The sequence below is a fragment of the Durio zibethinus genome, chromosome 17, assembly GCF_047325235.1.
Source record: "Durio zibethinus cultivar Kanyao isolate XHJ-2024 chromosome 17, ASM4732523v1, whole genome shotgun sequence".
Lineage (NCBI taxonomy): Eukaryota > Viridiplantae > Streptophyta > Magnoliopsida > Malvales > Malvaceae > Durio > Durio zibethinus.
This window is the reverse complement of record NC_143178.1, coordinates 19,003,945-19,019,688: the sequence shown is the minus strand read 5'-3', so window position 1 is coordinate 19,019,688 and position 15,744 is coordinate 19,003,945. Positions and strand designations below refer to the sequence as shown.

The 15,744-nt window shown below is 28.9% G+C and overlaps 1 protein-coding gene across 7 annotated transcripts; it reads right to left on the bottom strand.

Moving 5' to 3' along the window:
• Window positions 1–5,468: 5,468 nt before the first annotated feature.
• Window positions 5,469–13,847, bottom strand: LOC111282738 (FKBP12-interacting protein of 37 kDa-like). 7 transcript variants are annotated; one of them, XM_089746544.1, is made up of 15 exons: window positions 13,578–13,845; window positions 13,427–13,478; window positions 13,283–13,335; window positions 12,969–13,036; window positions 12,810–12,846; window positions 12,190–12,277; window positions 11,945–12,009; window positions 11,769–11,846; window positions 11,014–11,061; window positions 8,695–8,748; window positions 8,004–8,165; window positions 7,588–7,657; window positions 7,343–7,398; window positions 6,423–6,507; window positions 5,783–5,922 (listed from the first exon to the last, which is right to left on the bottom strand). In XM_089746544.1, exons 1-14 carry the CDS (start codon window positions 13,602–13,604, stop codon window positions 6,448–6,450), a joined length of 918 nt encoding a protein of 305 aa, XP_089602670.1. In that variant the 5' UTR covers window positions 13,605–13,845; the 3' UTR covers window positions 5,783–5,922; window positions 6,423–6,447. The 7 variants fall into 7 exon arrangements, 6 of the variants coding, with proteins under 6 accessions (XP_022726727.1, XP_022726714.1, XP_089602670.1 ...); XM_022870992.2 differs by lacking the exon at window positions 6,423–6,507 and having other exon boundaries at window positions 5,469–5,922; window positions 13,578–13,839; XR_016329282.1 differs by lacking the exon at window positions 7,588–7,657 and having other exon boundaries at window positions 5,892–5,922; window positions 13,578–13,847.
• Between the last annotated feature and the right edge of the window lie 1,897 nt (window positions 13,848–15,744).

Sequence of the window (15,744 nt, the reverse complement as noted above, 5' to 3'; positions counted from 1 at the left end):
ATGCATTTGCATTTCATAGTATCTTATCATTACATGCATTCTTATATGATCGTGCATCCATACTTTATTCATATTATAATATCATACATTTATCATTATATTATGTTCATACATTTCATGCTTTTGTTTTTTAAAAATTAGTTTTCAAAGAAAAAATATTTTTAAAATAAGATAATACCGTAAGTAAATGTAGTCATCTAGATCTTGCCTAATTATAGGAGGGCTGTTGATGATTATTATTTACAAGAGGATATGTTGGTTTTGTGGGGTAATTCGAAAACCTTTAAATTAGCGATATTTTTAAAGCTTTACTTAATTATAGAAGAGTAAAAAAAAGCATTTCAATATTTAAAATATTTTCTCTTTGATCCAAAAAAAAAGTTTTATTTTAAATTTGATTTGTTTAAAAAAAAAAACAATTAGTTTTAAATTTGATTTATTTCTTGTTTCAAAAAAAATAAAAAAATGAAAAAGAAAATAATAAAAAGAAGAAAAGGAATTAATTTTAAACATTAAGTAAAATAAGACCATTTTAATTAAAATTAAAAAATAATATGCAATTAATTGGTACCATCTTTGAGGGGCGTTATGGGGGTGCTAATTCTTTTCCACGCATAATCAACTCTCAAAGTCAACTCTGATTTCGTAAATCGTAAATTTGTTCTTTTTCTAGAAATTTTTAAATTTATTTTAAAATGTTTTATTAAAAAGATAATTTTTTGGATGACAGATCAGACCCTAAAAAATATTAATGATGACTCATTTTATTTTGTTTTTATTGAAATATTTTTAACCCCTTTTTTTTAAAATTTTCTCCATTCGTTTAGCTTTTGGTTCAGCTCACACCTGGGTCTCGAGATATCATGACAACCAAGAATGCTCTAGTCGAGTATTGTTGGATATAACATGAGGCATATGACAATGCATAATTAAGATGAGATTCATCACCATGTGTGATCGAGAGAGTATTTCAACTAGTCTTGATTGAACTCGAGTCTCGAGATATCATGATAACCAAGAATGCTCTAGTTGAGTATTGTTGGGTATAACATGGGCATATGACGATGCATAATTAAGATGGGATTCATCACCTTGTGTGATCAAGAGAGTATCTCAACTAGTCTTGATTGAATTAACTTAAGAAATCTTTGACCAAAGTAAAATGAGAGTTTAGAATTGTTCTAAAGCTTATTTGTGAGCTAATGTCAAGGACAAGACATGATATGGTTAAACAAAATTGAGTAGATGTTAAATCATACTCGATGTTTAAATTGAGATATTATGTGATGAAAGAATATTAATTATATATTAAAACTATTTACGATAGGTTGTCAAGCTATGTTAACTTTTCTTTAGTAATTGGGGGTCATGGTAATGAAGCTAGCATTGATTATGATTTATAAACATAAGATTGGCTAATTTGAGAATTAATGATAAAGACAAAAAGTTTGTTTCATCCATAACCAAATACTTGATTTTATTGCCAATATGCTAAAAAACCTAATGGGTCACACATAATAGAAGAAATATGAAAGATTAAAATTAGGACAAATTAAATTAGACTTAATTTGATTTTGGTATGACTAAAAATAAAGAAAATAAAACAAGAGAAAGAGTTTTCCCTTGTTTTGGTGGATTCGGCTAGCAAGGGTTATTTATGGAAATATGCATTCTATGCATTAAACTTAAGGTTGGTCGAATATTATCCCTATAAAAGGAACATCAATCCATCGCCCTTCTTGTACTATTTTTATAAGCAATTAGCAAGTTTTACTCAAGAAAAAAACAAGTTAAGAGAGTCTAAACAAAACTTGAAAAAATACAAGAGGTCTTGCAAACACTTACTAGGTAAAGTATGATTTTGAGTTCTACCATACCTTAGAGAAGGTTCTTTCACAAGCGTGCGTGTGAATTACCATTAAAGCCTGAACACTTAAGCAGCTTCTTAGCAAAGGAAACCATTTGGAAGGTCACCAAATTAAACCAAAGGAATTTCAGCATTTAAGGTAACAACCTGAGCCAAAATTATTCATACTTTTATATATAGATATATATTGTTTGTATGATCTTGTTAATTAATCTTGGTTTTAGAGAATTAAAAATTTTAAAATTTTATTGCTTTAACTTTGTTTATTGATTCATAATTCTTTTCACATATGTATATGTATATGTATATGTACATATGCGATATGATTTGAAAAGTATGTTGGATAGATTATTAGCCTTCTAACAGAGACAATCGCCTCAATGGCTTGGCACCATAGAAATAAGATTCATTTTAAAATATGGATCAAAGGCCAAAGCTTAAAATGAAATCACCTTGATAAAAAATCAAGATGAAGTCTCTTGATATTGAGATTTGTAACCAAAAGTAAATAATCCCACAATTCACTTTGGCTATCTTAAATGCTAGATGGAAGTCTTGTTGACTATGTGAAACCAAGTAAAGTGTGGACTCAAGTTAGATAGTGGAAGTATTTAAACTATCACTTATAAGATATTGATATCTAATAATAAACACATACGCTCCCCTAAGAAAAAGAGAGTGATACCATAGCATGTGCTTTATACCATATGTGCATAGTTAAACCAACAAGGGTCACAAAAGAATATATCTCTTCTTCTTGTTGCGAAAGACTCTTAAGATCAGAGAATCTCATATTTAGTACCTTTAAAGACTTTCAATTGTTTCTTAAAGTTTCAATTCAACATTAGCTATCTTAAATTGTTGCCAATGGTCAAGGATGATTCGATCTAATTAGACATATTTGAATAATAATTGAATTGAAAGGAGGATTCTATAAGAAGAAAAGATCATTATGATGTCACATCTGGTTGTATTCATAAGTCAACCAATTATGTTTGAGACGTCGAACATAATTATGATTACACAAGTATATCATGCAATATGATAAAAAAAAAGATTGTCAGGAACTTGAAATATGATTGAATTGATTTAGGGAGTTGTATATTTACTCTACTTATACTTGAGAGTTACTATACATACCTAATAGTTGTATAAGTGACTAGATGTGATTTTAAGCTACTATAATTACCTAATAGTTGTATAGCAACTAAGCTCTTGAAGTATGTTGGTCACATAACTTATTTCTTTGTATGAACCTATTGTAAAGAATAGAAAAAATATTATCTTGATCACGAGAGTTTACCACCTATTTTGTGCGAGTGATATTAAAAAGGCCTGCCTATAAATAGGGCTGACCACATAGAAACTATATGAATGTTTTTTTTTTTTCTAATTGGTAAAAACTAACTAAGGCAATTATATTATTTGAATTAAAAAAATAAGCAAAAACTGCTATGCTCCTTTTGTTTAATTTATGAATATGGCATCTGGCCATATGAGAAGATGATGTAAAAATGTTTGAGACAAGAATATGCCATGGCCTTTTCCTCTCTTAATGAGACATGGCATTCAACCATGATGAGAGAAAAAAGAGAATAAGTTCATCTCAACCAAGTGTGAGATAAGTCTCGTTCATGTAGGACTATGTAATAAGACACAAAGAAAAAAGAGGGATCAGTAGAAAAAAGAAAACTCTTCGAAATAATAGACAATTTTCAAATGCGTAATCTTATTCTTGACTAGTGAATCAAGTTGGCATTGCTTCTACAACACTTTTGCAAATTGATCATATTTGTGCTTCTGTAAATTAAGTAAGTCTTTTGCATTATTTCGATGTTCATCATATTATTACATTATCCTTCACAAGGTCAATACTAAAATGAATTGGTTCATATGATGAGTGTAGGTGATAGGTGTCTCTCACTACAGCAAGACTTTTTTAGCAATGCTTCACATATGTAAATATGGGTAATAATCCCTCTTGGCAAAAAATGACAAATCTTAGTACAATTATCAAGCTTTTTTAGCCCAAACATCAACTTGCTTTTTGTTATTATGCCTGATGCTAGGTTAAAAAGCTAGTTGATTGATTTTCTCAAGTTTTTGTACTTAATAGAACGTATTAACCCATAGAGTGTTTGGTATAAGAATAACGTTTGATATTAGATAATTAGTCTAAAAATCTTATGTAATGGTGATTTTAAATTATTGGGATAATAAGATCACTGCCTTGGAGTGATCTTATTCTCAACCTAAAAAGTGAAAAAATTTTAACACCTATGAAAAAATAATTTTTAATATTATTTTCTAACTAATTTACTCTAACGAAAAATGTAGTAACATTGCCTAAAAAGCTAGCTAATAAAAATTTTCAAAATTTAATTTTTCTAATTACTTATTTTTAAAAAGTTTTCTCTTACAATTGAATAAATGTTAATTAATTAGAAAAAAAAAATGAATTCATTTAAAAATTTTTTATAAATTATTTTCATCAAAATAATTTTTTATATAATTACATTTAATTATTTTATAAATGATTGATTTAATAAGCATTAAATTTTTTCCTTTTTTTTGCAATATTTTGGATATTTTGTACTTTACAATTTTTCATATAATACCAAACGTAGTGATTTAATATTACTTGTGATTTATAATATTACACTTAATATGATAATTTAAAATATTAACCTTTTTGATTTTATAATCATGGGTATCTTAAAGTAACATTGAACGCTACCAAAACGTTATTGGATATGTCACGAAATTGAGATCTCAACTCTACCCTTATAGAACGTTTTGGTGACATCATTGAATATTGAGTTGAAAACATTCGAAAACATTTTTAAAATTTTTTTTTATTAATTATACTTTTTATATCTGAACTTTGGAATAAACAAGTTTTGCACCATTACCTTTCAAATAATATATTATTTTAATTTTAATTCTAATATTATTAATTTAACTTATCTTTATAATATTTAACTAATATAATTTTATTATATACATATTATTTATTAAATAAAAATAATAAGTATTTTGTAAAACATTTCATGTGAATATCACATAAAGAATAATAATTGATCAATCTCCTAAACAATTTTTAGGCTTCACGTAAAAAATATATTTTTTAATAAATTTTTATTGAAGAAAATATTTATTGTTTGTGTGATGAATAAATAATTTAATAACATATATCAAACACCACACATGATTAATGAGATTAAAATCTATATTAACATAATAAATAATTTAAAAATTCAAAATGCAAATTGTATATTTTATAAAAATTTAAAGTGCATATTTTACATTTTATGTCTATAAAAACCAATATATATATATATATATATTTTGTTTTCAAAATTTAAGTACCAAAAGTGTAATTAATTTTTTTTTTATCTTATGAAATTCCAATTCCTTCTAGCAAATATAAATAAATAAATAAAACTTCATTTAATTCATGCTTTAGCTATTTATTTATTTATTTTACCTTTCGCCTTATATTATTTTTGCAAAACGAGTGAAATACAAATAGCAAAAGTAATAAACAAAAGACACTTGTTCTCCCAAAAGTGAGGGCAAACAAGAATAAACCGGACAATAGTTGCCAAAAATACCAAATTTTCCATGCAAAAAAAGCTAAACAATTATCAAAGAGGCCACAAATGAAATTTTGACAAAGCAACAACATGATGCGACCCACACCGCATAGATGGTTAAGTTTACCTCATACTATGGATTTGCACTTCAAAAATGCAATTCCACAAGACTAATGGGCTTCAAAATTCATTAACAATTAAAAAATAATAATAAAACCATCTTAAATGTACAAACAACAAAAATTTGGGTGAAATAATGACATCCTAAAATAATGCTATGTCTACTTGTTTACTTTTCCTGGTTTCATCGGTTATCATCTTATCTTTTACCTGATTAGCAGTAGCAAAGGCTATATCTGTCTTATTATCCTCTTCCATCAGGGTCTTCTGGTGCAGTTCCAGCTTCAACCTTTTAATTTCATTGCCTTTCTCTTCTAGTTTCCCTTGCAAGATATACACCTGCAACACAATATGACCTAATTAAAAACTTGCCTTAAGCAATTATAACTGCTAAGAAATGACAAGGCCATCATGGCAAAATACTACAGTAATATGGCACAGCTCTAACTGAATATGAGCTACAGTAATGGCCAATGAAATACTCGAGATCCTTTTCATCTTAGCATTTGGTAAATGTAATAGACCATGAAACATCTAACTTGGTCGATGTTGTCATTTAACTATGCCTGCATCGGTTTAAGGGATGTGAATCCATTAGCTCTGTTGGATATTAAACTTAAATTTACTTAATGTCTCTAGCCATTCATGAACCTAGTTATTCATGAATCTAGTTATCTATGAACCTAGTTTTAAGAGGCATTTGAGTTTAATGTCTTGAGTTTAGAATCATCTTTTGAGTAGGATAAATAACTATGTAATCTACAAGTTTATGCAAGTTCTATCACATCCTAAGTGACTTTCATTTTTCCTTTTCGTCTGTGTAAATTTTGAGTGCTCACCACCTTAAGTAAGATCATCATCTTGCTAGGGTAGTTTGTGAGGTGGGTTGATGCGTAGCCACCATTCACGGATGTCTTTCACTACCTGAGGGTCGAATACATACAAGAGCAGATTTGGTCTTCAAGTAATGGTACCTTGCATTTCCTCCAACAGCATAATGTACTTATACTACAGATAACTAAATATTACAAAGATTATAAATTGAATAGTGATATACTCCAAATAAAATTCTTACAATTCTATTGAGTAGAATAGATGCCATCTGCTTAGTGATATTATCAAAATCAAGACTTCCAATTTTGTAGACAAAGATATAGTTTGTGGGGGATCCAGGAAAGTCGGTTGCTCAAGATATATTATCAAAATCATGTTGCCTATTTATGCCTTCTCATTATGGAAAGAATTTCCCAAAGTCAAAACCCCAGATGGCAGATGCAATATATAGTCAAACATGATCTAAAGTTCATTTTCCTTCCACAAATTCTTTTCTTTCCCACTCCGCAGCAGAGTTGGTAAGACATCACAATACAAAGAGGCTATAGAACTCAGAATGAGATCCTATTCTAGTATGTTTTAGCTTCTTCAATGCAAATGTCAATTATCATGAGTAGGCAAATAGGATTCATATGCAGGTAAATGATACTAATTTGCGTTAAAAAAAGAAAAAGTACAGCAGGAAATAGGACACCATAGTGCTCATCATGATTGTTATTTGGGATTATAGTGACATGGGAAGGTAGTTCCACTTCAACAAGGGCAATTTAGAACAGATGATCCTAAAATTGCAGATATTACTCAAAATACCCCCAGAGGATGCTAAATATCTAAAGTCAAATTTCCATCTGTGCCTCATTTGCTATATGGTATGTGATGATTGACTTCAATGAGAAAAGATTAAAGATGAGATAAAGATAAAAACCGTTTCATTTGATCTTTCTGCATCATTTGTCAGCCCCTCCATTTGTTTGTATAGTACTGCAAGCAACAAAATGATAATGATTAAAGATGGCATGTGAACCAAAAATTTTCAACCATGAAATAAAAATTGCAATTTAAAAATGGCAAAGGAAAGGACATAATCAAGTTGTCATTATAACTAGACAAGTTAAGAAATCTATAATCTGATTTATTCAACCCAAAATTTATAACATATTTAACTCAGACCTTCAAATTGACTTCTGAGTTCTGCATTCTGAGATTTATGTAATGCAAGTTTCATGGCCAATTCATGCATCTGCAGAGCACAGAGTCCAACAAAAATCAGTGAAATCATCATCACTAACAGTCCAAAGTCTCAATATATAATTGAATCATATTCAGCATTTTTTTGAGATGAAGGAAAAAAATAAAAATAAAAAAAAATAAAAAGAGGATACAAAGTCCATCATAATCATTATTGAAAGACATTTCTAATCTATTTTAGGATTCTTTAATGTTCAAAGAACAAAGATGTTTTTTCGATGCAGCTGAAAAGTTTCACAATCCATCCATACCCCACCCCCTAATTTTACATAGGGAAGATGCATGGTTACACATAAATTGGCATGCACCCAGAAAACAATGATACATAACTGTTATACCTTTCCTTCCTCTGCTTGAGTACCAATCTCCTCATTTTCCTCTTGCAAGGTTCTACACTTTGCCATCAGCATCTTTCCCATTTTGCTTTGTGGAGTAAAACTAACAGCAGCAATATTTTCCTGCAGCTCCTTAACCTTCTTGTCCTTTTCCTCAACCATATTCTAACAGCAGTACATTAGAAAACTATAAATAACTGATCTATAAGCGCAATGGATAAATTAAAAGCATGTATCTCCACATCCAAATTGTAGCATAATGACATTAAAATAACCCTGATTGGCTAATCTATAAAGGCAGAGCACAATCTAACAGCAGATTAAACTGATGGGCCTCAACTTTTTAACTCTTAAACTTATTGTATGATTACCACCCAGAAATGAGGAACAAGAGAAATTGGATATGCATGAAGTTTAAAAGCAGAAACATAAATGACAGCCTAATCAATTATAAACACCTGCCTAGTCAAAATTTCCAAACCATCCTAAAACCCAAAGCCATAAGATTTGTTACTAATAGTAATATTAGCATTGTCCTTTAATAACTTGTAATTCAATTCTCACCAGATAAACATGTCACTCACTTTATGCTTCCTCTCTCCCCAAATTCATCCCACCTCATTGAGAGAAGAATAGACATCCTCGCAATGCATATAATTAATAACAAAATAAGCAATGAGTTATCTGCACAAACCTTCAAACGTGTAAATTCCTCATGAATGGCAGGATCCAGTAGTAACCTTCTGGCCTGTCAAATAAACCACAAAGAAAACTAAACAGGTAGCAAGTTGCAAATACTATTTAGTTCCAGGCCTTGTAAGAAAAATGTTATTAAATCATGTCGGACAAATTTCCAATTAACTGAACAAAACATTTAGAATAAGAAAAGCAGATATTTGATGAAATCACACCATATAATTGGACAACAAAATTCTACACCGCAGAAAGTATTAGGAAATAGCTACAACAATTCACCTAAATACTGAGGCAGTGGATAGGAAATTTGGAATCATTAAGAAAACTTATAGTCAAAAGTCATATTCCCTTTTCCTATAAACACTGTCTTGTTTCCATAGCTATATCCTACCCAATTAGTCACATTTGAAAAGTGAGTAAGATTGTTCCACAAAAGTTTCCAAATTAACCTTCACTAGTTTTATACCTTTTCCAGGTCAAAATCAATAAATGTATGCAAAGTTGAGCACTCGATAAAAGTTCAAAACATTTTCTTAACAGTCCCCAAAATCAAACTGAAACTCTCTTTATGGGGCGGCAGGAGTGTTTAATAAAAAATTAGAACAACCACTGTAAACAGAAACACTGTCTTGTTTCCATAGCTATATCCTACCCAATTAGTCACATTTGAAAAGTGAGTAAGATTGTTCCACAAAAGTTTCCAAATTAACCTTCACTAGTTTTATACCTTTTCCAGGTCAAAATCAATAAATGTATGCAAAGTTGAGCACTCAATAAAGTTCAAAACATTTTCTTAACAGTCCCCAAAATCAAACTGAAACTCTCTTTATGGGGCGGCAGGAGTGTTTAATAAAAAATTAGAACAACCACTGTAAACAGAAACACTGTCTTGTTTCCATAGCTATATCCTACCCAATTAGTCACATTTGAAAAGTGAGTAAGATTGTTCCACAAAAGTTTCCAAATTAACCTTCACTAGTTTTATACCTTTTCCAGGTCAAAATCAATAAATGTATGCAAAGTTGAGCACTCAATAAAAGTTCAAAACATTTTCTTAACAGTCCCCAAAATCAAACTGAAACTCTCTTTATGGGGCGGCAGGAGTGTTTAATAAAAAATTAGAACAACCACTGTAAACAGAAACACTGTCTTGTTTCCATAGCTATATCCTACCCAATTAGTCACATTTGAAAAGTGAGTAAGATTGTTCCACAAAAGTTTCCAAATTAACCGTCACTAGTTTTATACCTTTTCCAGGTCAAAATCAATAAATGTATGCAAAGTTGAGCACTCAATAAAAGTTCAAAACATTTTCTTAACAGTCCCCAAAATCAAACTGAAACTCTCTTTATGGGGCGGCAGGAGTGTTTAATAAAAAATTAGAACAACCACTGTAAACAGAAACACTGTCTTGTTTCCATAGCTATATCCTACCCAATTAGTCACATTTGAAAAGTGAGTAAGATTGTTCCACAAAAGTTTCCAAATTAACCTTCACTAGTTTTATACCTTTTCCAGGTCAAAATCAATAAATGTATGCAAAGTTGAGCACTCAATAAAAGTTCAAAACATTTTCTTAACAGTCCCCAAAATCAAACTGAAACTCTCTTTATGGGGCGGCAGGAGTGTTTAATAAAAAATTAGAACAACCACTGTAAACAGATTTAAGAAGAGAATAAAACTAGTGCAAAGAAAGGCATATATGGCACTACATATATAGCATTTACTTTACTTCTTAGAAAGATTCAAATTTCTTCAATAATAGAGTACCAAACACACGTCTAGAATCACCATTAACACGGTGCCATCAAATTTTTTCTTTTTGGATAAGTTACGGTACCATCTATTGAATCAGCTAGATATAATGACAATATCAAATTATTAATATGCATAAAATTTGGGCAAATGGTATATATAGGGATGGAAAAAGCCCTAAACATGATAGGTTCCAACCCGCCCCGACCTGATTTTTTTTAAGATGTAATTTAGTTTTAAAAAAATATTTCATGCAATGTATCTTAAAAGTAAATTATAATTATTAAATTTCAGGTTGGGAATTAAAATTCATAGCCCAAGGTCAAGGTGCGCCAGATTTGGGTGAAGATGTTATGAAGTCCGGTTAGGTTTGGGGCAGGCAAAAAACCATCTTCCCTGCCCTGTTTCCATTTAAGAAACACATTTTATACATTTTTCTTCTAGGTTGTCTTCAACCAAAAAAAAAAAAAGAAAAAAAAAAAAAAACTAAGAAGTTTATGATATCTAGAGCAATAGAAATAACTTTTTTCCCTTTTTTTTATAAAACAAGCAGTTTATATACCTGCATTGACGGTGGCTTCAGTTGCACTTTCAAGTCACGAACTACTGACTGGAAATTAAAAATGATTTTGGTCTTAGCTAGCCATACTATTAGACAATCATGTTCATATAATCATTGCATTAAGTAACTGGGCAAAATACTTTAGAAGAAAAGAATTAACCAAATAAAGGTTCAAGATGATTGTATAAAAGTAACAATAAATGGTCAAAGTGCCCTTGAAAGTTCTTCCAGAACTGTGAACTAGATAAGACATATAAGAAGGTCATGATAATCTCCATCCCAAGCTACAGCAACAAAAACTCCCAGAAAGGTGATCTTAAAGGATTGTATATAGAAGAGACAAGATGAATTATCACTCAAGTTAAAGGAACAAGAGTAAAAGTCCTCTCCAAGTTGAGAATTAACAAAAAACTATAAGCCATAGTGAAACATTAACAGTTACAAAATTAGAAACTATGCAGTTTTCTCAACAAAGTAGTCCAGTGGACATTTGAGATAACGGATACACCAGTAAGTCCTATGCTGCAGATTTTGAAGCTAAAGGATGAGCTTGAAGTAAAATGCAACTCAAGTTTTTTATGATCATCATGGCTGGTCATTCACATACTTTTTATTATCTTTCTAAAAAATCTCCTTCAAAAATTTATCTCATTCTTGCATATTCCACCACATAGAGAAGAAAATTGCATGCTAAACAATGTGAGATATAGATACATACTAAAAAGGGGGAAAAACACAAAAGAAAATGATGTCACCTTCAACTCAGCTATCTCCTGCTCACGCTTTGCAAATGTTACAATAAATGCAGCTTCTTTTTTCTTTGCTTTTTCTAGCTGGAAATAAGAACAAAATATGTATGAAATTCAGCATGACAAATAAGACAGGTTAATGCGGAAAAATACAGTGGAAACAAACAATAGCAAGCTCTTGCCTGTTCTTTCAGTGCTTCCTCAGAGGATTTCAGAGTTTGAAGATAATTTATTACTAACTTGGGTTCTACAGAAAAATGGTATAAAACAATTGCTTAATAAGGAAAGATAGATCACATAAAATTATCATAAACTTTAAAAGTACAAAAAAAGAAGAAAAAAAAAAAAACTTTGAATCGGACAGAAAATCAAGAGGTCTAAATATATGATGCATAAATAAGGAAAACACTGTTAAGAAAAGACTAACCAGGAGCTGTTCCAGATAGTATGAAGGGCTCATTCCAAAAGGCAGAGTGCCATTTCTGAATCTCTGATTTTGCAGCTTCAAGCTCCATCTAAAACAGAAAATATCACAAATAATCCAAAATTTTGAAATAAGAAAAGGAAAACGAAAGGGGTTAAAAATCAAAGTTTATGAATAACACTGCGAAAGCTCAAGCAGATGGCATTAAATTCTTTGACCATGAAATTTGTAGATTACAATAATTCTATTTCTGCATGTCTATATAATGTCATTTGAAAGTTTGAACCAACAGAAAGTGCTAATATGGAAATAATAGCTACTGTCCTAAAGACACCATGCCAAATCTATTTAAGAAACCTTTGAGCAAAACAAAAGGAACACAGTAAAGCATCCATAAACATTCCCAGGTGACTAGGAAGCATAAAAGTGCAACCAAAAGGTTAGAAAAATCTATGGGTAAACCATTTTCCACATAAAACTCTAATGTTATCTGTGAAGTAGACTTTTTGTTTTTTCTTGAACTCATACTATCTTAAATATTACCAAGAATTTGACTGTACAACATATACATAGATTAGACAAAGAAAGAGTCGAATGATATCAAATAATAGATGAATACATACTTGGCATGTTGCAAGGGTATCCTTACAAATCTGAAGACTGCAAAAGGCGGTAAAAATCACAACAAAAGGCAAAGTTAGGTCTCGTAGAAAATCAAAAACAAACAAGCAGGTACATAAACATAATAATCTGTTAGCTATATGTCATTCTGTGCTGTACACCTCTCACGAAGTGACAAAATCATCCCTGTTGCTACACCAGGGGTGGTTTCTTCTACCTTAGAGTTGCCCTGCAATACAAACAGATAAAACTCCTAAGATGATGATGATAATAATAATAAAAATAAATTTGTTTCTCCACAAAAGACTTCTCAAGCTTAAGTGATAAACGAGCAACAATTAAATGAGATAAGGATGTCAAATTAGAGCACTAGGGTTCCATGTTTAAAATTTCCTTGAATTCCAATGGGTCTAAGAAAACTAAAAAAATGCAAAGTTGCAGAGGCTAGTTAAAATGGTGAAATAACTATAACTACCTTTTTTGATCCAAAAATATCATCCTCAAGATCACCAAAGCTTCTTTTACTACCTGAATAAGTATTTCAACGAAAAAATTAATATAATCGATCATTTAAGCAAAGAATTTAACAAAAAAATTTTAAAAAATTATTGAGATTAACCTGAACGCCTGGTATTATGACTGCGGGGAAAATCACCGCCAAAATCGTCATCCTATTCCCCAAAACATCACAAATTTTCATTAAAAAGGAACTAAAAACCCTAAAATGGAAAAAGTTAGCACCATATTGTAATGAGAAAGATGCAACTTACATCGTCGAGATGCGTGTGAGAAGCCATGGGAAGCAGGTATTGGGGTGAGGGAGACAAAACCTTAGGAATTTGATTTTGAGTGAGAAAGAGGAGGGAGAAGCTAATTTTTAATGTGGGATGCAGTGAAGGGGGTAACCAGTTCGAAATTGGGAAGGAAGAAGCTGAGATCTCCTGGGAGCAGGTCGTTCAATTTTCAGTCTAAGGAAACCAATCCAAATGGCTGTTTAACATTGTGTACATCTTTATTAGGCCTGATTCTTTAATACTTAGCATGGGGAGCCTGCAATGGCACTGGATCACGTCAGATTTGGGTTTAGTTATATTGTGTTAAAATTTTTTTATTGAAAAAATTAAATTATTTTAAATTTGAATTATTTTGGACGTTATATGTTTTAGAATTAAAATTTTCGGATTTAGTATTTGATTTTTTTTTGGATTTGAATTATTTAATTGGAATCATTTATATTTAAATTATTAAATTTTAAAATTCAATTAGATTAATTTTAAATTATTTTAAATTAATTTTATGAATCACTTAAATTTAAATTATTTTAAATTTAATTATTTTTTATAAATTTAAGGTGTCTTAGTTATTAATTTTTTATCAAATTAAATTTGATTAAATTCATATTTAAATGAATTTAATAAAATTTTCTCATTTGAGTGAGTATTACTAACTCTACAAGCTTACCGTAAGATAATATAAAGTTATAAATAGAATTAAAATAAATAATATCATCTTATCTTATATTTAATGTGTGTTAAGATTAAGAGTATGATAAGATTATTTTTATCTCTCATTTCTTTTATTACATGTAAAATTAATAATATAATAGAATGTAAAATTAATAGTATGATAGAATAACTTTTTTATCATTCAAAACTACTCTCTTTTAAAATAAAAATAATTTAAATTTATAGTCTTTTTATACAAGTATAATTCAAAATTTTTTAACTAAAAATTGATTCTTTATGATAATTTTTGTAGATGAGAATTAAATTTATTTTTTCTCAAATTTATCTTTAAATTATTTTAAAAACTATTTTTAAAATTTAATCTTTATCAAAAATATTTTTCATTATTTTTTCTTTTCATTTTCTTTCTTTTTAATATGTGTTCTTTTTTTAAACAATTTAAAATAATTTATATAATTGAGAGCTAAAATTACTTTTTTAAATAGTCTTTAAAAAAAATAGCTAATTTTTTTCAAAAAAAAATAAGTATCATATATATAATTTTATCTATTTTCTTTTATTTTTTTCTTTTATTCCCCCTCTAGACAAAAAAAAATAATAATAATAAAAGAAAGGAGAAAAGAGAGAACATGAAAGAAAATAAGAAAAAATGTAAAATTTAAATTTGTTAGTCCTGAATTGATCATTATTTTAAAATAACAAAATATAAAGCTAAATAAGCTTAAGATTTTAAAAAATTTATCTGATATATATTTTTAAGTTTCATTAATTTTTGTTACTAAATGAATAATATATTTTCAAAATGATATTTAAAATGAAAAATATTTTGAAAAAAGATTTTAAATTTTAAAAAAGGTTTTGTTTAGTACATGGTTCTCATTATGCCTTTCAAAATTGTTATTTCATTTGAAAAATATCTTGAAAAAATATTTTAAAATATTGGCCTTATTGTTTGTATAAAAAATACAAATTTTCAATATTAAGAATTATTTGTAAAATGCTTTTCAAAGTTTAAACAAACATTTCTTATGTTTTTATATTTTTCAAATAAAAATGTCTTCAAAAATTATTTATTTAAGTTTAAATGAAAATCTAATTATTCCTTTTAAAGTGAATTTATTTATATTGGACCCCATAGAATTTTGATAATATTGGTTTAAGAAATAAACTAACTAAAGAAAATTGTTTTGTAAGAACAATGTTTTTCGACATTGATGTTAATTTATTTTCTATACTTATTTACAAAGTTTTATATTTAAATTATATGGTTGAAAAGATATTTGAATCTAGTTTCTAATGAACCTAATAAAATTGAAATCCAAATTTTATAAAAATAGATATTGAGTTTTTACTAGAGACAATGCAAGTTGTTTAACAACTGCGTAAGGTAGTTTTGGAAACACTATATACATTGAATCAGATGTTGAATTTTATATGCATAGAAAGTCCTTAAGTTTAGTAAATCTTTAAA

Excerpts from the sequence above, each read along its gene's own strand:
- LOC111282738 (XM_022870992.2), bottom strand. The coding sequence starts at position 13,604 with ATGGCTTCTCACACGCATCTCGACGAT. Across the intron at positions 8,749-11,013 it reads TGAAGCCACCGTCAATGCAG|GCCAGAAGGTTACTACTGGA; the intron begins GTATATAAACTG and ends TTTATTTGACAG. Across the intron at positions 7,399-7,587 it reads ACTCAGAAGTCAATTTGAAG|TACTATACAAACAAATGGAG; the intron begins GTCTGAGTTAAA and ends TGTTGCTTGCAG.